Source organism: Aythya marila (assembly GCF_965140915.1).
Source record: "Aythya marila genome assembly, chromosome: 1".
Lineage (NCBI taxonomy): Eukaryota > Metazoa > Chordata > Aves > Anseriformes > Anatidae > Aythya > Aythya marila.
In genome coordinates, this window is record NC_139042.1 from 22,309,341 (window position 1) to 22,332,863 (window position 23,523).

The 23,523-nt window shown below is 50.6% G+C and overlaps 1 protein-coding gene across 4 annotated transcripts in view; it reads right to left on the reverse strand.

Moving 5' to 3' along the window:
- Positions 1 to 6: 6 nt before the first annotated feature.
- The window catches only part of SLC7A1 (solute carrier family 7 member 1), a 29,308-nt gene continuing 5,791 nt past the window's right edge, over positions 7 to 23,523 (reverse strand). For 3 of the 4 annotated variants that reach the window (XM_082777873.1, XM_082777875.1, XM_082777874.1), the window contains exons 2-12: positions 17,841 to 18,224; positions 15,182 to 15,340; positions 14,371 to 14,545; positions 12,381 to 12,505; positions 10,557 to 10,779; positions 9,669 to 9,808; positions 8,575 to 8,677; positions 6,483 to 6,694; positions 5,960 to 6,108; positions 4,562 to 4,670; positions 7 to 3,916 (exon numbers count right to left, since the gene is read on the reverse strand). In XM_082777873.1, coding sequence (XP_082633999.1) covers positions 3,807 to 3,916; positions 4,562 to 4,670; positions 5,960 to 6,108; positions 6,483 to 6,694; positions 8,575 to 8,677; positions 9,669 to 9,808; positions 10,557 to 10,779; positions 12,381 to 12,505; positions 14,371 to 14,545; positions 15,182 to 15,340; positions 17,841 to 18,210 — 1,875 coding nt within the window. In that variant the 5' untranslated portion in view covers positions 18,211 to 18,224 and the 3' untranslated portion in view covers positions 7 to 3,806. Of the gene's footprint in view, positions 3,917 to 4,561; positions 4,671 to 5,959; positions 6,109 to 6,482; positions 6,695 to 8,574; positions 8,678 to 9,668; positions 9,809 to 10,556; positions 10,780 to 12,380; positions 12,506 to 14,370; positions 14,546 to 15,181; positions 15,341 to 17,840; positions 18,225 to 19,770; positions 19,854 to 23,523 lie in introns of those variants that run through there. The other variant, XM_082777876.1, reaches the window with a different exon arrangement.

Here is a 23,523-nt window from a genome sequence, read left to right on the forward strand (position 1 = left end):
CAGGCACGATTTATTTGGCTACCGAGAAAAGAAAAATGTTTTAATGCTGTACCACGTAATTACAAGTGAATTTCCAAATTCCGAGAGCTTCGCTGGGGGGAGAAGTATTTACAGGGTGTCAGCAGGATCAAAAGTAGGCTGTGGGCTCGCGCTGTGCTCCAGGGGCAATTTCACATCGGGGAACTTAAGGCTTCAGTCGCTACGTGAACACAGCCGAAAACCAAACCCAAACAAAACCGAATAAAAACCCCAAAACCCCAAACAAAGATGGGAAACTTAGATTTGTTTGCGGAACAAGCATTAAAACTATTTACCACGCCTGTAAGAAATATTCTGGGGGAAATCATTAGGAAAATAGACCATCGGACAACGGAAAGGTATATACACTTCGCTGAATAATTCGAAAAAATAAAAAATATACAGACTCTTCCATGGCTTCAGTCAGTAAAAATCGCCTCGCTGAAGGAAGGGCCCTCGCTCACCACCCGTTTGGGAGCACGCCGGCTCCGGGGTGGGCAGCGCCCTGCTCCTCGCCCTTCCCCTGGCACGGGAGGCTCGAAGGCATGGCCACGAAGCGTGTCCCCGAGCAGGCTGGCCCCGTGTCCCGCAGCAGGAGCAAATACCCTGAGAAAAGCCCCTGAGGCTGCCGGTGCGAGCGGCTGGGCACCCTCAGCACCGTGCCCTCGGGGGGTGCCCTCCTCCTGCCCGCCCCACACCTGGCGACCTGCCCTCTTCCACCCCAAAAACTCAAGCCCAGCAGGCATTGGGAGGTTATCCAAGGATTTAGAAGCAGAGAGGATTTTTCTGCAAGAGGGAATGGGGCAGCCTTTAAAAGGGGACGGTGCTGAGATGCAGGGGGGCTGCGGGGCGCCCTGCACCCCTCCGAACCCTCTCCGCTGCCCGTGTGCTCGCTTACCCGCTGGGCCAGCTGATAACAAAGCTCGTTTGTAAGCGGTTTTCCGGGGGTGGAAATGCTTGTGCTAGCAGGAATTTGAGAAATCCCACTGCAATACCCAAAACGCCACCGCTCCAGCAGCTGATCGTACAGAACACCAACGCAGTGAATGCCCTCGTGATATTGCCTGCTGCTCCCCGCGCCAGCAGGAGAGATGTTAGCTCCCCGCAGGCACAACGCAGCCTGTGAACAGGATTTTTTTCCCAAACCCTGCCCCAAAACCAAGCAGCAGGGCCGTGAGGGGCTCCCTTCCCCGTCCTGCTGCACCCCAAGGGGGCCGATATGCACCGGGCACCCAAACCGGTGGCAAAATCCACCCCGAGGGGCAAAAAGAACACAAAATGAAGCCAAAACCGAGCTGGTGATGACTTTCAGCAACCAGAGAATTAAATTTGTAATACAATAAGCAAAAGCTAATCGTTTGGGGGGTTTTACACCAAGCAATTAGCTCGGGGGAGCGCTGTTGTGGCAGATTTCCTTGGGGAAAGGCTGGCAGGCTCCGTGTCGGAGGGCTCCTGTGCAGAGAGCAAACTGGGAGCACCCAAACAGGGTAAAATAAGGTCGGTCCTTGGGGCCAGATCCTGCCCCAGAGGAGCAGGCAGGCTGTGTTTAGGAGCAAGGCATCACTCCTCTGCTCCTCCCACCCCCTCATACAGTGAAATGCTCTGCATCTCTACACAACGTCCTTGTAAAACAAAACAAAATCGTGAGCCAACTATTTACAAAGGAAAGCTCCAAGGAGGGGAAGCCTACTGCTCACTACAGCAAGGTTATAGCAGCAGCTGCATGTCTTCAAACACACCTGGCTTCGTCTGTGTTACATGCAGACATCAGCAGGGAGGCAGAGACAAAAAAACAAAAAGAAAAAAAAATAAATTAAATAAAAAATAAAAACTCACCCATTCGCAAAGTCCTGGGCATCATCCTAGAAAGAGGGAGCCCAATTTTTTTTTTTCTTTCACCTTTCAGGTTGCAAAAGAGAAGCGAGGGGGGACGGAGCCACGAGGAGCCCGTGCCAAACCTGCTGTCCCCGTGGCCACATCCTGCCAGGGCAGCACGGCTCCGAAAAGTGGCAATAAAACCTCTTGAAAGGTGGCCCAGGGTGGGCTGCAGGAGCCTGAGATGGGGAGAAAAGCCCTCGACTCCCACAGCAGATTTGCAGCAGGTGGCTCTGGGGCTGGGACGGGTAATGGCACACTGAATGCAGGCTCTGGGGGCACAGAAGGGTTTTTCCTATGAAACCTTCTCAGAAAAAAATAAAAGAAGCTGAAGAAAAACGGCCCCAGCCCAGACTTTCCCTTCCTTCCAAGTGCTGCAGTTACATGCCACAAAAGCTGACGTCAAGTTACGGAATATAAATACCAGAACAGATCCCTATGCAGACAACGAAAAAAAAAATAAGTTAACATTTATATTAAAAAAAAAATAATAATACATACAGCAAGAAATCTGCATATTTTTAAATAATTCTCTTTGGAAACACCCTTCCAGTCAGAATTCATATCGTTAATGCTGAATGTCTCAATTGCTCACAGCCGGTACCCACGGTGGAGAAAAATGTCCTTACGGTTTTGGTACAATGGGAAACTTAAATCCCCTCTGCGTTTGCCTTTTACTTTTGCCCTCCTGCCACACCTTCAGTGCTTTTCAGGAGGCTGTGGAGTGCGTCAAGTTTGCCCTTGTTTAAAATCAAAACAGATCTCCACCTTGTGGGCTTGGATTTTGATGTTCTTCTCTCCCTGCTTGAGCAAAAACTTGATACGTGCAGAAGGAAAAAAGGCTTGGCAGACGGGCAGGACCATCTGCCGGGACGAAAGCGCCCTGAAAACGCACCCCGAAAGCACAGCACAGCTCCCAGTCCATCCGACTCCATCCCACTAAGCCCCCGGTCGAGTCAAATTGAGGAGCCTGTTCCTCAGCTCTCCTTCCCTTCACCACCCAGAGCTGTGCTGACGGGTCAAAAGCTGCGGAGGGCACCTAAGGCAGCATCCAGCCAGGGCAGGGCAGGGGTTTCTGCAGTGTCTGGTCAGGATTTGTTGCTCAGTACGAGCTGAAATGTGAGTTTAAATTTAAGAGTGGTGTTACGTGGGCATGGCCCACCTTTCTAATGCTCTAACAAGCCTTTTTCAGGGCAAGGAATTTGTCTGGGGAAAGATATTTGGGGGAATTTGAGGGAATTGCAACCAGCCTGATGCACGGAGAGGAAAGCAGGGCCCTGCTCATTTTCCGGGCTCGATGCCGCCCCGCTGCCGGCGGTTTTTGAGGCAAAGAGGTTAAAAAAGTTAAATACAGTAAAAACTATGAAACCCAATCCTTTACAGAATGCAAATCTTGCGGGTGCTTTCTTAACCAGGCAAAAGCTGGTGTTTGGCAGGAGCCTTTTGGTTTTTTTTTGTGCGTACACAGGTGGTACAGCTCACATCAGGCTAAGCACGACGGTGGCACTGCGGATCAGGCAGTGGCCGGGGGAAGGTCACTCCCAGGGCTACTGAAAGGTTTCATAGCAGCATTTAAGGTTAACTGGCACACAGAAGCCGCGTTCGTTCTACGCACGCCGAAAAATAAAAAAATACAATTCCAAATTAAAACAGGAGGGGAAGCGCACGGCCCCGGATTAGCTGACAGCGCTGCCGGGAGCGTGCCAGAGGTGCGGCTTTTTTTCCCTTGCCATCCTTTTTGACTGCGCTAGGAAGCAAGCTGCAAGCTGCAGCAGCGGGGCCGGGGATCCCCACGTCGCGCTTCCTGGTCTCTGCCTTACTGATTAACCGGGGGCAACGCTTCGGGCTCCCCCCGGCGCGGCTGCCTCCTCGGCTGCAGCGCTTCCCCAGGTGCCCGTGAGGCCAGCACGCAGTCATTTGCAGCTGTCCGAGCCAGCCTCCGTGCTTCTCTCCGCGTCCGCCGTGGCTGCGTACGTGGCTTCCACGCTGTGCCATATCCCGTAGGTGAAGTAGATGATAAAGCCTGCAGGGAACGAGGGGAGAGAGCAAGGTGAGAGAATAGAAACCTCTCCTCACACCTACAGGCACGGGTTGCTGGTTAAGCCCAGCCGTCCTGACAGCACTCCAGCAGATCACAGCACTGCCTGCCTCAGAGAAAAGCCATAAACACAGGCACCATGTTTTAAAAGATGACCTATCCCTGCCCCAAAACCACCAGATGAAACAGGGCTGATTGCAGAATAAACCCCTCGCACTGTTCAGTGCTGTTTGTTCCGCACAAAAGCCTTCCCTCTCCCCTTGTGTGCCTCCATCTCAGTAAAATACATCAGCAACTGATGCTCGTCTTCTTATCATAACCTCCCTGGGCTCTTCAGCCTCCTCCACAGGGCTGCTGGGAACACCTCGGGGCAGAGCTCAGCTTCAGGAAACCCTTACTGGTTCACCTCTCTTCGATCCTCCAGATCTCCTTCTGTAACAGGAGCTCACAAAGGCTTCATGACCCTTAAATTTAAAACAAAGCTGGAAACACACTGCCTAGATGGCTTCAGTAGGTTATCTGGAGACTAAAAGCAAGCAGAATCCCTCCCTGGGATGCTACAATAAATTTATAGCTAACAAAATCTCATAACTTTGACCACACGCTTTTTTTTTTCTCTCTTAAACTCACCTATGAGCATCCAGACAGCAAATCGTATCCACGTGCCTAGGTCTAGCTGCATCATGAGGTAAACATTCACAAAAATACTCACAATAGGAAGAAGGGGCAAAAGAGGTACCTGAAAAAGCAAGAGGGATACATTACATCGACCGGAGAGATTAAAGGGGAAGGAAGAACATCACATCCCTGGCTAAATGGGCAGTGACGGCTGTCACCAATGCTTCAGCTGCCAGATCTGAGATAAAACGAGGTTAGATCAACACTCAGGGGATTACGAAAATTAATAATAAATAATAAAAAAAAAAATCTGAAATATTTTAAGCCTTTCCTGTTTAAGCTTCAACAAAAAACACCCCACACATTTATGGGGGCCAGCCATTCCCTTCATTAGGAAAGGGACAGCCATGCAAGTTAGAAAAAGGAAGAATATTTTCCTAAATTAGGCGCTGTCAAGTCAGTAGGGACAAATGACATTGCCCTGCGGGGGTGAGGTATGTGTTCAGAGACTGCAGAGATGATCTCTGAACTATTATTGGGCATCTCCCAGAGCTCTTGGTAGACAAATCACCTATTAAAAAGAAATATGGGAAAACAACTGGGGAACAAACCAGTCAGCCTTGGATTCCTGGAGAGATTTTGGAGAAAAATCACTAAGCAGGCAGGCTGTAAACGTCGAAAAGACAACAAGGAGATAAGAAACAGCCAGTACAGATTTACCAGTGACAGGTCTAATTTTCTGCTTCGGACAGGGTAGTGCCTGAGGGCAAAAAAGGGAGTTAAAATATCCCGAGTGTCAGGAAAAAAAAAGATCTCCTCAGAAATAAGTTCAGAAAATACAGCCCAGGCAACAGCTCCTAACTTTTCTGCTCTGAGGCGCTTTGTTTCCACTTGTGGGCCCATAAGCCAAAGAGATGAGTTGCAAACACTACTTTGAGAAACTATGGTTGGGTTAAATTTATTGAAAAACTATGAGAGTACTTGGGAGGACGGGATTAGAATTCAAACCTGCCTTTCTAGATTGAACAGCCTGGAATCAATACGAGGAAACATGACCTGCAGGATTATACTGAAGAAAAAAAAAAGATATTTTTTTGATAAAAAGGTATTTTTTCAATATAAAAAGGATGCTGTGCTTGGGCAGGGCAAGGGAATGGAGAGAGTTGTTCTTATTTAATTCTGTTAATGAGAGAATGGTCATCCCCTAGTCAGCATGGCCAACAGCAGGATAAATAAAAATAAAATATCTGTTAAATGTGCAGCATGGAAATTTAGGGTAAGCTATTGGGAACAGCTTGCCAGCTGCCTGGGCAGCACAGCACTGAAAATGTGACAAGAAGGGTTGGTGTCTTCTGCCAGCCACCTCCCAGAGGGCTCTTTTCAAGCTGCACCTCCTCCCAGGGCACTCACCTTAAAGGAAAGCTTGGTCTTGCTTTCGGGCTGTTTCCATATAACGAAGCTGACGATGAGAACCAGTATCGCAGCAAGAATCCACACGGCCTTTATCAGGATGCTCGGCTCGAGGGCAGTCAGGATGCAGCTGCCCACGATAAGGAAACCTGTGAAGAGACACCAAAAGCTTATGGTGCTTTTTTTTTTTTTTTTTTTTTTTTTAAAAAAAAAAGAAATAAAAAGAAATAAATTAAAAAAAAAAAAAGAAAGAAAAAAATTGGCAAAACAAAATCTGAAAGCACAGCAAACAAAACTGCAAAATAAGAAAACTAATTCCCTTTCCCTGTACGCCCCCACACACCCCATCTGTGTATTTCCCTTCAAGTCATCAATTTAACCTGTAGATCCTGAGTTATTTTAGCTGCTACAAGAGCTCACTGCAATTCCAGGTAACTCAAAACAAGCAAGGAGTTGAGCTTTCCCAGCACGGTGAGGTTCAGGACCTACCAGCTGCCCCCAAGCAGCGCTGCCCGGTGCTTACCGATGATGAAGGTCGAGACGTTCACCACTGAGCCGGAGAATTTGGAAGGGTCGGAATTTGGGGGACACAGGATGGCTTTGAGGGAACATTTCTCCTCTTCCTCTGGCAGAAAGCCAGCCTGCGAGTCGCTGGTGCTCACAGACTCGTTGTTGTCTGTCTCCTCTGTCGTTCGAGCCATCTGGTAAGCCAAATTAGGCTGCTCGGGCTGATACCTAGGAAAAGGGAAGTGAGACAAAGAATGTATGGGCTTGGTATAGGGCAACAGAAAATTGTGACTGCACCCCAGATCTCTATAGCCTCAGAATAGGCACACGTAATGCCTACAGACTTGTATTTCAGGGAAAAATCTGAGGATTTGTTCACTACGTGAGCAAATACAATCAGCTGTCACCACCTAAAGCTTGGTTGTAACATCCATGTTTTAAGCTGGCCAGCCATCTCTTCCCTAAACCCCATCACCCACATCACCAAAATATTATCAGGTGATAGCAGGGGGCCTGGAGAAGGATGTGCCAGGAGAAGAGCCACGAAGAGGCTGTGGGTTTATCTGTGGCAGCCTCTCGTGTCCTGGTGTGGAGGCAGTTGAACTAACAGCTCAGCACATATCACGCCCTGGCAGCTGCTGATCACACCACGCAGAGACATTCCTGGTGTGCTGTCCTCCTCTGGTCCAGCCTCTTGTTGCTTTGCCTGTTGCTACAAAGCAAAGAACTGTAGGGTTTTTATTGCACACGTGGACAACGCCTCATTTAACAGGGCCCTGATGTACAACGACATGAATCCATCCACAAAAAACCCTCTTCCAGCCCCAGCTCTTTTTTTTTTCTTTTCATTTTTTCTTTGCATGTGGCTCTCAGCTACATCTACCTAAAAGACAGGACCATTTTGCCAGGCTCCTTAAAACCATTTCTGCAGGGATACGTTGACAATGAGATTTATGAAAGATGAGCTGTGGGACGCAGTGAAATCCTTGGGTAGCAGGGTATCAGTCACAGCACCTTCCAGCTCTGGAAACGGTCGAGGTTTTTCTTCAATAGGCAGCCAAAGCAGCTGCCCTGGCTGCTAAAAGGCTGGCTGGCAGCTCTGCGGATCTACGGTGGGGAAAATGCCACCCGATAGGCACTGCAGCGTGCAAAAGCGAATTAGGAAGACATTTACAGCCATATGGAGACGAGAGGGCTGGGAAACCAGAGGGAAGGTATGAAGGGCGGGGAAAATCCCCCAGCTCTGTGCATTGGGGCAGGGTGGACAGCACAGGCACACAGCACCAGCATTAAAGTGCAGGGTCGGCCCTTCATCAGAGCTCAATACATTTGCTGTGAGCAGGTAAAAAGCATCCTCTGGATTTTAACTAACTCGTTGAACACAGAAGGGTATTGTTCAGCAACACGATCTTCAAAATCCAGCCCTTCTGGGCAGAGTGCTGCTTGTGAGGTGCCAAACAATTCAGACGCTCCATTTTCAGCTTATGCTCGGGAAGCTGTGGGAGCTCAGCCCTCGTAAAAGACACGCACTAAGGCACTGATCCTACAAACCCATGCTCAACTTCACTGCTACTGCCAGGCTCTGCTCCTACTCCCTTACTTGGGTGGCTGAGCACAGGAACGAGCTGCCCAGAGAGGTGTGGGGTCTCCTCTCCTGGATGTTCAGAAGCTGTCAGGACACAATCCTGGGTAAAATGCTCCAGGAGACCCTGCTTGAGCAGGCAGGTGGGGCTGGACAATCCCAACCCCAACCATTCTGTGGTTCTGTGCTTCCTTCTGGGACAATCTGCAGCACTACACCGCTGACTGAAGGGTATCCCTGCTGACTTGCTGTAGGATGTAGAGCAAAGGCAAAAGTCATGAGCAACACAGCCCCGTCTGGCTTTAATGCTCAGCTGAGAGCTGAACTCCCACCCACACACCTTCTCGCAGAGATGACACAAGAGAACCTCCCTTGCACCTCCAGCGAGTACAAAAGCCCACGACCTTAAGGAAATAAGTCTTTCACATGCTTAGCTGGAGATATTCGGGGTTTTACGGGGTCTGTGGAAATTAGGAGGGCATTTGGCTGCCGTGTGGTGCAAGAGAGGCTCTTGCTCCAGCCATACCTCAACACCAGGACGCAGGCTGCCACCAAGGAGTAAGCCAGGAGGGTCCCGATGGACATGAGATCCACGAGATCCTTCAGGTCGAAGAGAAAAGCCATAACAGCTGCGGGGGGAGAGGAAGGCGAGAGGGAAGGAAAAACATTAATACAGCAGAATATGCACATCCCAGCAGCGTTATCAGCAGCACAGCACACGTGTGGCTGTTGCTCAGGACTTGGCAAGGGGAGAGCAGGGAGCTGGGGGCATCCCGAGGTGGGGGAAGGCAGGATTTGCTGGGCACCCGTGGCCTTGTCAGTCCCTGCCTCTCCTGGGCTGCCACAGCACACGTGGCAAGTGCTTCCCACGCCTGCAGCTTCGGTTGCAAGCTATAGCCCATGGTGGGGTGACCAGAAGATGCTGCAGACTGGGTTTTCTTATTTTCTCTGTCTCTTTGCTCCCCAGTGTGGACTCAAGGCTCCCTGAAAGGAAAAATGTGAGGGAAGAAGCCGATTTGGATAGCAGAAGGTGAGGGAGAAAGCAGCACCACGCCTCCGCTTGCGAGGCACGGCGAGGACGGGGGTGGCTGCGAGAGGAGGATAAGCCACTCGGCTTTGCTGTCTGGGTTAATTCCTGTGCTCCTGGGAGGCGGGCGAGGGAAGGGGAGGACAGGACTGAGCCCAGCTGCGACGAACTGATTAACAAACGCCTGTGCCACGGGCTCCATCTGCTCGTCTCCGGCTGCTCTGGCATCTTCCCCCGAGCAGCAACCCACAGCCAGGGCAGGCGGCAGGGGCTGCAGCCAAGCCAGGGATGCTGGGGCACAGCTGGCTGCCACCTGCGGGGGGTTAATTACTTCTAAAGCCGGCCGAGCAGCCGGGGAGGGGATGAAGGCAGCTCTTGGCATGAGGCAACGATCTCAGAGCAAGAGGTACAGACGCACAGCGAGCTACTCACGTTCACCCTGCCCTTGTGCTTCCTTGGAAACCCAAGGCGTGCTCTGGGCAGCCACGCTGTGCACTATATCCGATTAGCAGCGAGCGTCAGGCAGGCTTATCTGCCCCCAGGATGAGCTTATGGCTCCGCTCCTCCCGTTCGTGCAAGCTTTAGGATCTCACCTGCGATGGCTCCTGAGGTCACCGTTGCAATTATGGGCGTTTTCCTCTTCTCGTTGACTTTCGCCAGAAATTTAAAGAGCAGTCCGTCTTCTGCCATAGCATAAATTATTCGAGGCATTGGAAACATGGAGCCGAGGAGGCTACGAGCAGAGAAAGGGGAAATAAGCTACTTACAGCACCTCCTGCTGAGCCCAGGAGCACAAAACACATCAAGTTTATGGCAGTGGAAACACGGAACAGGTGGCTTTCATCCACTTCAGCTTCTCTTTCAAGAGCTCCCTCTGAACAGCCCTGTTGCTGATAGCTGGCAACGGAGGCACAGCTCCATGGTTTTGGATAACTTAGCCTTGGGGCACAGAAACAGCCTGACTTTTGGGTGTCAAAACACCTGCAACTCCTTTCAGCCTCTAAGAGTTGCTCACCTAATTGCATATGCCTGAGCTGAACTGAAACAACAGGTCTCCAGGGAGAGGCAGGCAACCTGCAGATGCTCCATGAGATGCTCCCTGCTCCCTGACTTAATTCTGCTCCCCACTCAGCAGGCCAGGACGTCTTGCAGGAACTGTGGAGCTGTTTCCCTGACTCCCTGATCCCAGGTTTGTATTACAGAGACGCACCGACTGGGTTTGCTGCCAAGATGGGTGTTTCTGAAGTGATCCTGGTCGTGTGCATCGCTGAAATTTATCACAGGTTGAAATCCTGAGCTTTTTCAAGGCGACAGCTCTGAATTTCAGCCCTGATCCCAGCTCCTCTGCCAACAAAGACCCAGGGGAAGGTGATGAAGGCAAAAAAGCTGGGCCACCACACAGCCCTGACACACACCGTTTTGTAAATAAGCTAGAGATGTGTTTGCTTTGAAAGAAGCACCAAGGACAGGCCGTGCCTCACCTCGTGGAAAGTGCACACAGGGAGCCGACGGCTACCGCGTAATTGGCTCCATCCCAGCCCACGTATTTAAAGGCGTTGGGCAAAGGGCTGTTGGTATCCAGCTGGTAGTAAGGCATCATGAGCGTCAGGGCAGCTGACACGCCAAAATAAGCCACGAAGCAGATGAGCAGAGACGCCACGATGCCGATGGGAATGGCCTTCTGGGGGTTTTTTACCTCCTCACCTAGAAGAAAGAAATTGGAGCATCAGCCCAAAGACGAGCACGAATTTTCTCCCAGTCTAACACGTAATGGCTGGAGATTTCAAAGGCTCTGTGTCGGTTCAGCTGCTGTGTGGAGCTGCACACTCCCAACGGCCTAAGGAGCCCGTCACATAGCTCAGACTGGCTGCTTCCTCCCACTGCTGCTGCTCCTGTCATTCCTTCAAACATTTGTGGGTGACGCGTAAACTTAGACATAGAAACAATCAGGATTAAAAGCAGCGCCTTCCCCCAAAAAGGGTTATTTTTATCTCCAACTGCTCCTGCTAGCCCACTGATAGCGCAGCCCCAAAACAGCTCAAACTCACAAGTGACGAGACAAAAATTGTCATGCAGCTGTGGGGCAAGTATTTAGGTCCGAATTTCCGTCAGCATCTCCACCAAAGCAACTGCACTGTGACCAGAGCACACTACAGGCCCAGTTCCAGGGAAGGCTTTTCATTTCACATGAAAATCACAGGGGTCTTTGAAAACCCCTTTCAAAAAAGGACTCCCTCTGGTTTTTATAGAATGTTTTGGACAACCAAGTTCGGGGAAATGTGTAAAAAAATAAAAAAAATCCTCCAAATGCAGACAGTGATTGATTAAGAAACAGCTTTGAGGCTTCCTTGTTCTCCAGAGCTGCTCCTGTCTCAGAGCAAAAGCTTCTGAGGCTTGGCATTTCGGGAGGCAGAACCAATAAGCAGACTCTTGTACCTATAAGTCAAAGACAGATGAATGTGTTCCTCCTCCAAGGAGAGGCCGCAGGGCTAGCTGAAGTAATGGAGCCAGCATTTCTCAAACTCCTTGGAACACGAGGCAGTACTTTGTTATCTGTCTCTATGATGGTCTCCTCCCTCTGTGCCAGCTTTGAAGCAACTCATTCCTTGCCAAACGCGAAATTAAGGGTAAGCCTTCCTTTCTCCGGGGGAATTAGATCCTTCTAAGCCAGGAGGAACGTGACAGCGCTGGTGGTTACTCTCTCAGAAGGAGATCTCTGGACCTTTGGAGATAAAAACTCCCCTTCGTTTTGAGGCTCTGCTTTAGGTGGAATATTCCTCCTTGGAGGCTCCCTCTTTCTCTGGCTCTCTGAATACTCCAAACCAGTGGAGGATGACTGGAGCATCACTTCAGCTGAAGGCACTGAAGCATCCTGCTCCAGGATAACCTGATTAAAGCGTCGTCTGGAGTTAGAGGCTCAAACTCCACCAGTCACACAAGAACCTGGGTTTTACTGTGTGCCTGTTGGTAAAACTGGCTGTGTTTTCTGAGCTGGTTATTAGCAGCAGTGAACAATCATGGAATTGAGGCAAAGAAGAAGGGAAAAAGCTCTTTTTATGGTTTATATGATCTAGCCACCTGCCACAGCAGCCAGAAGGCAACGTTCGTGCACCCAGGGACTTGGACGTACTCAGCAGTTTAAGGATTAGGAGCAGCTGAGTCAAAAATGTATTTTGGGCTGAGGTTCACAGGGAAAATGGATGCAGCGTCACGGATTACTCATCATCTGTGCTGTAAAACATTCCTGAAAGCCAAGCAGCCAGCAACCAGGGTCACAGCTGGCAGGAAGCCCTGCTCCCTCTTACCTGTTGTAGCGATACAGTCAAATCCAACGAAAGCATAAAAGCACGTGGCTGCCCCTGAGAGGACTCCTTTCAATCCATAGGGCATGAAGCCTCCGACACCATACAGCATTTCTCCCTGGGTGTGGCTGAAAAACACGACACGGGGTTATAGAAGGCGTTCTGCCCAGGTGGCAGGAACCAAACTCACACTGAGGTCCACAGCTGGAGTTCAAAGGGACACGCTCTCCTTTTCACGTGCCAGCATGCAAATACTGAGGGAAATGCTCAGCCCTACCCACTGCTGGGCTCTGGGCTGGCCTGCAGCAGCCTGGGGAACGCAGGGAATAAAAATGGTTTGTGGTTTATTCTCAGCACCTGTACTCATGTTGGGATAAAAATGTCTCGGCTGAGACAGGGAGAAGATAACATGAACATTAAATTTTCTCTCCTAACAATATTGTATGTGTGTAGATACATTTCAAGAAGCTTTTGAAAAAGCACAACACCTAATTCTGAAAACTGAAGACAGAGAAAAATGTAAATCATCCACTGTTCACCTAAGATGAACTCAGACAAGGCGTGAGGAGACATCAGAGCAATGCAGGGTGCCGTGACAGTCTAAAACCTACCCAGTGCTCCACCCTCAGCCTCAAAACTCCCTTCACCAAACCCTGTATGCAAATCCTGCGTGTGAGCTGAGGTGCCTGCACCTCTGACAAAGCAAATCCTTTGCTGAGCCTGATCCAAAGCTCGTTACAACAGGCACCTAATGACCCCAGCGCACTCTGGATCAAAGCCTGAGGTACACCTGCCTGTGTCGATATGCATATACAGAAGATCCTTCAGTTAGACTAATTTAGGCCACTCAAAATTGAGGAAGAAGCCTTGCAAAGATGAATTAATTCGATTAAGGCGAATCCCAGATCTGCACGTCTTATCAGGTAGAAGCATCTGAACTCTCTTGCAGGAGCTCCACCGAGAGCTGCAAACTCGCCTGTTACGTGCAGAAATAGCACAGCCTAAATGTGGGTTGCTCTGGAAATAATGCTAAAGCGAAGCAAACCCCAGACAGACTTGACAAAAATAGCAAGAGCTATGGGTGAAAGAGCTACAGCTCCACGTTGAAGCTGTTGCACTAATTGCTACTTGCATGGGAATAGCAGGAGGGAGGGAGGGGGAACCTTTCCTACAGAAGCAATTTGTTCGCAGGGAAGAAGATCACAGCAGGCTGAATTTTCCAGAGAAGCTCAATAAGTGGCTTGTATACAAGCCAAGCTAGACCCATGCAACATTTATAAATCTCTCCGGCGTGTGCCAGCCTGTGTTTCCTTGCAGGCCCGCGTGAAGGGTTCAGAGAGTGAGCCAGGACTGAGCTGATGGACGCGGAGACATTGGGAAGCCAGGGAGCAGTTGTTCTGTGTCACAGTCTCAAGTAAAAAAAAAAAAAAAAATAACAGCCTGGTATCACTGGCTACCCTTGCAAGCTCCTTATCTGTGGTCTTTTGTTGGAATTGAGGATTTTGGCCAAGCAGCAAAACGTCATTAAAAATGGATTTGTGATACGCCTGCTGCAGTGCATTAAATTAACCTGCAACTTGCCTCCCACTTCCTCAGGCATTTGGGACGAGCTCTCCCAAAGGTACAAGGGTTCTTCATGGAAACTGCCCACAAGTTCAAAGAAACAACAGAGCTACACTTGATCGTGGCTTAAAACAGGCACCAGAGCCAACCTCGTGCTCAAGGTTATCTGAAAAGCCCTTTTCTCTCAGCTTTGGACTCACTCCTGTGCAGAGCCCATGCTGGCACAGCCTGACTCCCACCACTTTCACCCCAACAGAGTCGCCCACTTTCAGCAAACACCCACCAAAACCATCTTTGTCCCCAAAGTGCTCGGTGAAGGAGGAAGCCGTCCCGTTCACCGATCCTCTGAATCGCCCCACAAACCCTCCTCTAAACCTGCTGTTGCAAATGCATCCATTTTAGGTCTAACAAAAAAAAAGGTGCAACCTACTTGTCCCCCAAAATGCTGTGGTTGGTGTTGTAAATGTCCTCTTCGGTCAGCTGCCAGTTTTTAAGCGATCCTTTCACGAAGCCGGAGACCATGACGAAGCCGAGGACGAGGATGTTGATGCAGGTGAACACTTTATTCACCAGGGCCGATTCCTTCACACCAAAAATTAAAAGCCCTGCGAAAAGAGCAAACACACGGTCGGCTACTTCAGCATCAGCAGCGTGCGCAGGGGCTGGCGGAGGAGACCCAGAACAGCTCCCTTAGTGAAAACGTCAGCGCTGTACCAATGCTGAGCTCTTCCCAGCTTAAAATTTTACACATTTTCAAGACTTTTCCAAATCCTGATCAAAGCCCTGGCACATTTTTCGGAAAAAAGGAGGAGGACCTGACTGCTTTTCATGCGTTTACTTCTCTGGGGTCTTGCATTCAGTGCTGCAAGTTGAAGCCTGTACATATTTCCATGTTTTGACACCTAATATAAAAAAAATAGTGCATGAGGTTGCTACCAAGTCCCATGTTTTTCGCTCTCACTTTTCTTGGCCCAAGGCACTGAAAATTGGCAGATTATCAAAGGGGGAATAGAAGTAGTGGAGTAACAGAATGAAATCCTTGTGTAATAGGATTTGTGGGGGGAAGGATTAGACTTCCATACTGATTGAGGATAACAAGTCATCTTTTCTTTCCTTCCTTATATAAAATTTGATCGAAGGCTTTAAAAGTAGCTCAAAAACACCAACAACGCTCCCCTCTAATTACAAAGCTTTTAAACAGGAGATGCCCAGCGTTAACATCCCCCCCGCCAGGTTTTTACCTGTTAGGATGATGATTATCACCACGGCGAAGATGTCTGGGTACTTGGCCAGCACTCCGGGCGCATCCATGGTCATGTATTTCCTGCAGAACTCCTCGATGTGCTGCCCGATGATCTCGTCGAACGTCGCGCTCCAGGCTCTGGCCACGCTGGAGGTCCCTGGGAGAGGAAAAAGAGGACGAGGGTCACCTTCTGCAGCTGTCACACGCCCCAAATGCAGGGCACTTTGCACAGCTTTTGGCCACGGCAGCTCTCAAAGGCTGCCTCTGAAGGTAGCCTTGCATTGGGAGCTTGGGTGCTAGCAGAATTTCCTCTGCAGACCCAGCTCATTGCTTCACAGGGTGAAGGTCCTCATTGTGGTTTTTTTTTTCCCCTCTGGAGCACTCCACACCTCAGCCTGTACTCAAAGCACCTGCTTTGATATCAGCAAAGGCCATCAGCCGTCTCAGACTCATGCTCTGACAAAATAAAATCCCTTAACAAAGTGTTTTGGCTTCCTCATCATCTTGAAAAACCCTCACAGGTGCTCCACACTCCATCACAAATGCTCTGCTTTCCTTCAAGACAATTCAAGGGAAAAGGCTGTTTCTTTACTGCTGGTTTCTTTCTTTTTTTCTTTTGGTCTTGGCTGCAACGTTTTGTGTTCCAGGACGGGAACAACCAGCTCCTGCACACTTTGTCTTCGATGCCAGCTGCTCGGAAGCCAGTTCCCCATCACTATCAGTTCATCCTGAACTCTCTGTAACCAACGGGCTTGAGGAGTGGGGGGAATCTGACGTTCTTCCAACGGTGCAGGCACCTGGATAATATCTTTACTGTTGCTGAGGAGCTTGGCACAAAGGCATTAGGCCTGTACCCAGGAGAGCTGCACCCATGGCCACCACGATCCTGGGACCCCAAGATTTCATTTTTTCCCCACGTTACTTTCTGAGTGGGTGTCTGAAAGCCTCAGTGACAACATCAGCTCGGCTGAGTCCCTTATAAATTTAAGCTCCCACCACCTTGGCTGGCTCTGGTGGCACTGCTCAGGATTTTTTGCTATGCAAATGAAAAAAAAAATTGGCTTTCTGCCCCCTCTCAGCCCCCAGCTCTGAACTGCAGCCTGTGCCTGCCAAGAGAGCTTTCCCTCCCCCGCCCCTGATGCTGACGGGAGTTGTCCTTGCTCACAAGATGGGCAATTAGCACAAGGGAAGAAGTTGCATAAGATAAAGGAGAGAGACCTCGTACAGCTCGCATCCTCCTCGGGCTGATTTGTCTTAGCCACCCTTCCCAAATTGCGAGGAAGCCAGTTGCAAGCATTTCTTTTTGCTACGGAGCTGAATTAAAAGCAACCAAGTTGTGTCAGAGCTCCTTCACGGACAACACCTACGTAGTTTGTAATGAGTTCTCTACCCTCCGCTAACACAACCAGCAGCCAGCTCAAAACCACAGGCCGAGGCAGCAGTTCAAAACCATTTTGAGAGGACAAAAAAATAGATCAGTCTCAGCTCAGACTGGGAGCGTAATGCTGGGTGTACAATCTTCTCACAGTGAAATTGCAGAATCAGGTTTTGGGACCGAGCTGAGGCTTTTCCAGGGCTATGTAAGCCAGTTTTGTGGTCCAGTAGGGAGGCCACCGTGTAGATAACACGACAATGAGCATGATGAAGACTGTGTGTCATTAACCTTCGGGATGAGGTGATAAATCACCACGAAATCCGTGCCATTTTTCTACATGTAGCCTAAACAGAGTCCATTTTAGAAGTCTGGAGGAAACCATATTCTTACTTTGTTTAAAAACTATTTTTATCTCCTCACTGGAATGAACCTGATTCATAAAAGAACCCCAGGACTCTGATTTCCGAAGGAGACGAGGTTAATTAACTCTGGCTTTTCAACCCCTCAGTTGTTATTAAAAAGAAAATAAAAGAGAGAGGAAAAGGAGGAAGAGGTTCCAGGTCCCTTCATCACTCTTGATCTGATCTCACACTTCCCAGCTCCATGGGAACTGATCTCCAAGGTAACAGCTGCACATCCCATAAAATGCAACTTTAAAAAAAAAATTAAAAAAAATAACTTCCTTTAATCATTTAGCATAACGCTGGGTTTCATTTTCATTCGTTGAGTCTTCACTCTCAGCTGGCAAGTTGGTTGCAGCCTTAATTATGGGCACGATGAGGGATCCTTACTTGGCAAAGTGTGCTCTGTTTTAGTGCATCAGCGGGGCTGCACGCCGCGTGCTCAGAGCATGCTGCACGGCCTCCCTTAATGTGAGCAAAGGGCTTAGGAGGGATTTGGTTTGGACCTCTCAGAGGCTGAGAAAGTGCAGCTCACCCTAGGTTAAATCCTGCCACCACTCATGAGAGAGAATTCTGAACTCCAGCTGCTTTGAACAGGTCTCAAAGGGACCAGAAATTAATTCCTGATCAGGCAGGAGCACAGAAATTCTGTCTCAGCAGCCAGGGCATGCCAAGCAGGTGATGTGGGAGTTCAGAGGAAGGAGCTGCTGCAATAATTTGGCTTCAGGACAAAGCCCAGGGTGTAGCACTCACCTTGTAGGGTGCCAGCAGCCACTGCTGCCCTGCTGAAGAACCCTCAAACCTTCAGTGGGTTTTAAAAAGGACTGAAGGGACCAAAAAGGTTTAAAGCTAAGGTCTCATCGCACGCCCCCTGTACTCACCGATGACGTAGGAGAGGATTAAATTCCACCCCGTGATGAAGGCCCACAGCTCGCCCACGGTCACGTAGCTGTACAGATAAGCTGACCCCGTCTTGGGAACCCGGGCACCGAACTCCCCGTAGCAGAGCCCGGCCAGCACAGAAGCCAAGGCGGCGATGAGGAAGGAGATGACGATGGCAGGCCCCGCGTTTTCCCTTGCCACGGCCCCGGCCAGGACGTAGACGCCTGCCCCCAAGGTGCTGCCGACGCCCAGGGCCACCAAATCGAAGGTGTTGAGGCACCGCGAGAGCCGGCTGTCCTCTCGAGTGCAGTCCACGTTTTTCCGCCGAAGGAGCTGGTTCCCGAAATGGAGAATCTTCTGGCACTCCATCCTCGTGTCCGGGCCTGTGAGAAAAACAAAAAAAATCATAGTTATTTATACTTTTAAAGTCTCGGGGGGTGAACTAAGAGCAAAACCCTGGAGCATTGCATCCCCGAATAAGGCTCCACACGTGCTGCTGGCCCTAGAGGGAAACGTGAGCACGTGCAGCAGTAAAACAGAGCCACATTTCCCTCTGGGAGCTCCAGCTCCTGCCAGCAGGCAGTAGCACGGGCTGGCAGCTGCCCCCAGGCTGGAAGAGATACAACTTGGGATAAAGGACACGCAGAGCTGAGCTTTATTTAATTCGGTTGCACCGAGGCAAGGCTCAAGCTGGTTTTTATTTGCATCGGCTGCGTGCAGCTCCCTGGGCCTCTCAGCCCACAGCCTGCCACCCTGCCTCCATCCCAGCGTCAGCACCCGCAGCCTGCTGGCAGTCGAGTGCATTCAGGCCACTACCAAACACCGCTTCAGTTCTGCCATCACATCGTCGACTCCAAAATGAAGAAACTCCTCATTTTCCCCAATCCCTCTCCCTCGGCCTGCCGCCTGCCTCCCCCACCATCCCGATTTGCTTTCAGGCTTTGGTGCAAAGCCTCTGCTCCACAAACCTGCCGCCTAATAACGATCGTGGACCGTTTATTTGCTGCGTGGGCTTTTCATTTATTCATTAAAAAAAAATAGCTGGGGAATTATCTCCAGCTCGTCTATAAATCCAAGAATCCCACTTAAAATATATGTTGAAATAACTTAATTCTGAAGCTTCCTGGGGCACACCTGCAGGTATTTTTTCCAGCTGCGTTGTGGTTATCAAGAGCAAAAGCAGAAGGGCTTCCGACGGATAACCTGGTTAGAGGAGGAACCGTTTCATTAGGACTGGCCTAGAAATGAAGGCTGGTGGCCATCCTGAGCCTCTCCTGCCCGTTCCTGTTGCTTTTCAAGCAGCGGGTGACAAAAGCGAGGTTTTGCTTCCAATTACACCCCCTGGGACTCGGCAAACTGCCTTTCAGTAAGGACAAGCGGGGATTTTGCTCCTCGTCCCATAGCGCAGCACCTCCCTGGATGCCGCGGAGGGGCCCGCACGCCCCTGCCCCGACCCTTCCCCCTGCCCTCATTTGTTATCTTTGCGATTGCATCAAAGGGGGACTGCGGCGGAGCTGATTTTCCCCTCCTTAGAAGTCGGGCCCGCCTGTGATCTGGCTTTTTGAAGGCTTCTTGCCTTTGAAGTACGGAAATGTGTGCTGGGCTGCCTGCTCTCGCTCCCACTCCTGCCCGCGCTGGAAAGGAGGAGCCTTCATTTCGGCGTGTGGGCAGCGCTCCCGCGGTACAACGCAGCCCGAATCGCCTCAAACAATGCGAATTACTCCAGAGACGCTGCCAAGTGGCACAGAACCGCCTCCCCGTCGAGGAAACTTGACCTGAATGAACCGAAATGAGCTCTGTGTGTCCTCACACGCCCGATTCTCACCCTGCTCAGGGCACCGAGGTGTCAGAGAAATCCTCTGGGACCCTGGGCATGAGGTCCTGGAGGGAAAGGAAGAGCCCCTTGGAGGGGCTCTGGGCATCACTCACCTGCTGCTAGGACAGCTCCTGGGACAAGCTCTTGTAGGGCCAACCCTCCTCCTGCCCGGAGCCACCCCAAATCCTGGGCACCTGGGGGCTTCAGCAGGAGCCGAGGGAAGGCTGAGCCACCTCGATAACCTAGCAGGGAGGCTCCCGGGGCAGGGTTCACATCCTCAAGTGAGATCCCACCGGAGCCAGCAGCAGAGCTCCCACCGACATCAATAGGGCCCAATTCCCCCCGTTCCTCCAGGTCCTTGTCCTTTATTTACAGCTCACCCCGTGTTTGTTCTGCGTCCAAATTCTCCTGCCTGGGCCGCATTGTGTTGTGAAGTCACATAAGATATTCTCTCTCTTCTGATCTAATTGTTCATTAACCTGTTATATCAGGCTTGTGGATTTCCTTCCCCGTCGACAACATTTCCAAAAGGGCCGACGTTCTTCAAAAACAAGGCGGTAAGAAAACAAGCAGCCTTGCGTCTGGCTACAAGCAGCAAACCATAACAAACCTCTGGCCGGCCGAACATGAAACGCCACGGGTAAAAATAAGCTGACAGGGCAGCCCTTTTACATAAGCAGCGCTACCGCTTCCGAAACAACCACGGCTTGTTTCAGCTTCTGGAAAGCCCTCCTTATCTGCCTCAAGGCCCTGCTGCTCCCGAGAGTTTGCTTCTCACAAGCCAGCTCCGACACGCAGAAGAGCGTGAAATTAATGAAGTGTTAATGCCCCTCCTTCATGGCAAAGTGGCATCCCACGGCGGGTTTTGTTTTTTCTCGGCATCCTTTTGGTCTTCGGCGAATGTCTCCTCATGCAGCTACAGCATCACCGCTACCGAGCTGCAGAACAAACAGCAGGTGTTTATGACACGTTGGCATGTCTGGAAAACAACGTGGAATGGGTTTGGCCCTCTGTTTTTATATTAAACACACACCATCTTTCTCAACATCCACGTGGTGATGGCTTTTTGATGGTAACAAACCCCTTCGGGTGCCCTTTCCAAAGGGCTGGCTTTGGTTCGTCCATCCCTGAGGTAGCACCATCCACAGAGAAGCCCCACTCAGAAAAAGAAGAGATGGAAAACCTGTGTTCCTCCTCTTTCTAGTAGCACGACAGATATTTTCAGGTGTCAGATTGAACTGCAGACTCCTAGAGGCAAAGAGGTTTTAGGGGACCTCACCAGAACCACCGACTGCCTCCTGAAACCTCGTTCGGAAACACCCAGAGGAAAGCAAACAAGAACTGAGGCAGCCACCTCAGGTGCAAAGCAAAACCTTATTTCCCTGCACTAAAGGATCAAGAGTGTCAGATAACGCATTTGGAAGGACCTCTCCTGGAAAACCTGCAGGTGCTTTGTGAAGTTACCTTGCAACGAGTGACAGGGCAGAGAGAAGACAGCTACAGCAGACACCGAGGTCTCCACACAGACTCCTGCCATGAGAGAAGAGGCTTCACAGCTGATGAAAACCAAGGCAGGACCGTGCAGCAGCGTTACGTGGAGCTGGAAGACATCCCAGCACGGCAGCAGCAATGGCTGGGATCCCAAGCCAGAAGCCAGTGAAAGGAACTGCAAACCTTTGCATCGGTTTCACCGTGCGGAAAAGGATGCCACCCTCTTTTTTTTATGATAACCAGGCAAGATTTGTCCGTGTGCTGTCGAATTGCTGTCTTGATTCCCATAATTCTGTATTTTTTAGGTGTATAAGTATGTATTTATGGCCCTACACCCTGCAGAAATGCAGATTACATCGGCACGTGTGGATGTGGCCACCGAGCGTTGTATTCTTTGCCAATCCTGTCACGAAAAGCGGGATCACCCAGCAGCAAGGCATTTACGGCTCAGAGCGAAGCCATGCAGTTAAATATAAACCACTGGCTACACACAGCTCGGCCGCACACGCAGCAGGGGGTGTGCAGTGTGTACAAACACGCTCCTACCTACCTGCCCAGAGACACGCTGCCCACAAAACGGGGCCCGTGTTACCTCCCTCTTTTCAACACGGCCGTTTGCGTGGCACGAGGAATGTGCTGCCCGGGAAGCAGCCCTCTGCCCCTCGTGGCTTCTGTTCTTCCAGCTCCTGAACGTCACGGGTAGCTCAGAGATTTCTCCCAGTGCTCTGCAGGCGTCTCACAGCCCCGAAGGATTCGCCCCACTGCAAAAGGAGCAGCGAGGTGCTCTCTGTGATCCCTACACCATCCATTCACTCACCATCAGCTCCTGGAGGGGAATAGCCAGTGCCACTGGAAGAGCAGAGCGTGCTGCTGCTCCACTTCTGCCTCGGGGTGCTGCTGCTCGCCAGCCTGTCTTGTGAACCAGCACAGCTTGAACCAAGTTCATTTCCCATCCCATAAGGGCTTCCAGGATGGCAATCATCCTCTTCCCAAGTCCAGACAAAACCTCCTAACTGCAAGCTGTTTGCGAGCCAGGGATTTCCCCCAAACCTCAGAGCAGACAGACTTCAATGTTCTGCTTCAATGCCTGCCTAAAACTTGATCCGGGTTATTTGTGGTTATGCTTTCAAACATATTTCAAAACAACGAGTGATTTTTGACCAAAATAAAAGGAGGGAGGGTGTGACAAAGGGCATCACACATCTCCCGCTATGGGTATCCCTATTTTCTGATGAAAAGCATTTAAATTGAAATTATCTCCCACCAGCTCGACCCGTCTTCCCAAATAGTTCCTCAGCAGGGCTTCAAATTATGTTTTGTGAGAAAAGGGCTTGATTTAACTCCCCCAGTTTGTCACAAAACCTGAGGGGATCTCCACTGATAATTAGACGTGCCCAAGCAGAGCCCGAGACGGATTGCCAGGGATCGAGTCCGAATGCCAAACGGCCTGGAGTCTGCCAGGGGTTCAGCCTTGACAGCAAGCAGGAAAAAAAGAGAAAAAAAGGAATTATGCTCTGGGAAACAATACTAAATAAGCAAGTTTCTGTCTGTCTTACATCCAGATAAAAGGGAGACAGGGCTCTGCTCAGCCGAAACGTCCGGCCGTGCCACGCAGCGAGCCGCAGGAGCGGCCTTTAGACAATGATCCTTGGGGGACAGTGGGAAGTGTCCGTGAAGAGATAAGGAAGCGAGCTAGACCGAGACAGAAGTTGGTTTGTTATTCAAACAGCAGTGGGGAAACGATCAAATCAGAAATCCAGAGCCCTGACGCTTCTGCAGAAGAACGAACGGCGTCCTGTAGCGAGGTGGGCAGATGGATGGAGGGAGCCTTCCCCAAACGCTGCCATTTAATCAATGAGAAGGGCACAGCAGGCAGGGATTTTCAGGCACACCGATTTTGGGACGTCCCTGAGAGGTGAGGATGGCAGCCAGCACTTTGCTACCCTCAGGTAAGCGTGCCTGCAAACCTCAAATTCTGCTGCAGAGCCTACACCGCCCCTCAGGGCTTGGGCGATCGAAATAAAGTAATTAGACTAATTAATTGATTAATCCGGGAGTTTTCCCAGGTAAAGCACGAGGCGGGCACCTGGCCACACTTCTCATCTACCATCAGACCCCCCCAGCCTGGCTCTCACAGCCCGGTGAAAGCCGCTACCTGTGCTTGCAACGCGCTACTCCAGTCGCATCATCACCTCCCCACCTTCCTCCCCTGCCCAGGCAGCTCCTTCCCGCAGGATTCCCGGCCCCCCGGAGCAGCCTGGTGGTTAGGAACAGCAGCAGGGCACGGTTTGGTGCTTTCTGCCAACACCACGAGCAGTTGCCATGGCAGCTTCGCCCACGTGTTTGCCCGCTCGCTGTTAAAGCTTCACGTTGCA